Source organism: Trypanosoma equiperdum (genome assembly GCF_001457755.1).
Source record: "Trypanosoma equiperdum strain OVI genome assembly, contig: ctg_1819, whole genome shotgun sequence".
In the NCBI taxonomy this organism is placed as follows: Eukaryota; Euglenozoa; class Kinetoplastea; order Trypanosomatida; family Trypanosomatidae; genus Trypanosoma; species Trypanosoma equiperdum.
In genome coordinates, this window is record NW_027123859.1 from 1 (window position 1) to 1,147 (window position 1,147).

At 49.5% G+C, this 1,147-nt stretch overlaps 1 pseudogene across 1 annotated transcript; it reads left to right on the top strand.

The window, feature by feature from the left end:
• The first annotated feature begins 2 nt into the window (after positions 1-2).
• On the top strand, positions 3-1,136 carry TEOVI_000604300:pseudogene (annotated as a pseudogene). Its single transcript has one exon. A coding segment is annotated over exon 1 (1,134 nt).
• The last annotated feature ends 11 nt before the right edge of the window (positions 1,137-1,147 follow it).

A 1,147-nucleotide genomic window follows, 5' to 3' on the forward strand; every position in this document is an offset into this window, starting at 1 on the left:
CAATCGAGCCGCTTCACACTACCGCATACGAGTTGATCCAGGAGTTAAACTTCACGCTCCCATCACCGGTGTGGAAGTAAAAGTTCTACACAAACTCAGAAACAGAAGAGGTACACGCAGATGCTGATAAAGCAGGGGTGACAACCATTGGCGGCGTCAAATATTGGAAACACTTGAAAAAGGCGGCTGAATCCTTTAAGAAAGGAACCGATAACAAAAGGGTAAAAGAGGCTATCGACAGTGATATATCGGAGACAGCCAAACAGCTAGGGCAAGCAGAAATAGCCGTGTTAGCAGAGGAACTCAACAGCTTGCAGCAACATTAGAAACCCCCTTCACAAGCGGCCAAAGATCTTACTGCGGAAAAAGCAAAGCAAATAATAGCGGAAGCCATCGCCGGCGACACAACCAGCGCGCTAGACACAATTACCGCCGACAAAGTTTTCGGCAGCTCTATAGCATCAACAGCAAGGGCAGCGGCCTGCACGGTAAAAGATGCAACTCCATCTCCAGTAACAGTTCTCGCCGCACTGGCATGTGTGTGCCAAAAGGATAGCAGCGATACAATAACAGACGGCGCGTGCGGTAACCAAGCAGCAACGGCAGCAGCCTGGAACAGCGGCGGGGGAGCAGTTGCAGCAAGTGTATACCAAACACTTGGGAGGACGTGCGGTGGACACTCAAAACAATCGGTAACGGCTCAGGAAATCAAGCAGTCAGTTCAGCACGTCAGACAATTAATAAACACAGACGCGACGCACGGCCAACTAGGTGCGTTTCGTTCCGGCTGTACGGGGAAATCAAATGGAGGAATGTGCATCAAATTCACCAATTTAGCGACAGCAGGCGAAACAGCGATCAAACCCATGAAATGGATGGCCGCCTTGGAGGACCTAGCAGAAACAATGGAAACAAAAGCCGCGGCAGCTGCCGCAGTAGCCCGGCTAAACTTACAATTAAAAACAAAAGAAACAGCCGCGCAGGTCGCCATTAAGAAAGAAAAAACATTTGCAGCTACATTCCCAGCCCCAGCACCCGTAGCCCAGCCAACACCCAAAACAGACCTCAAAAACAAATGTAAAGCACACAATAAGTCCAAAACAGCATGCTTAGGGGCTAAATGCGCATGGAAAGGACAAAAGAAGGA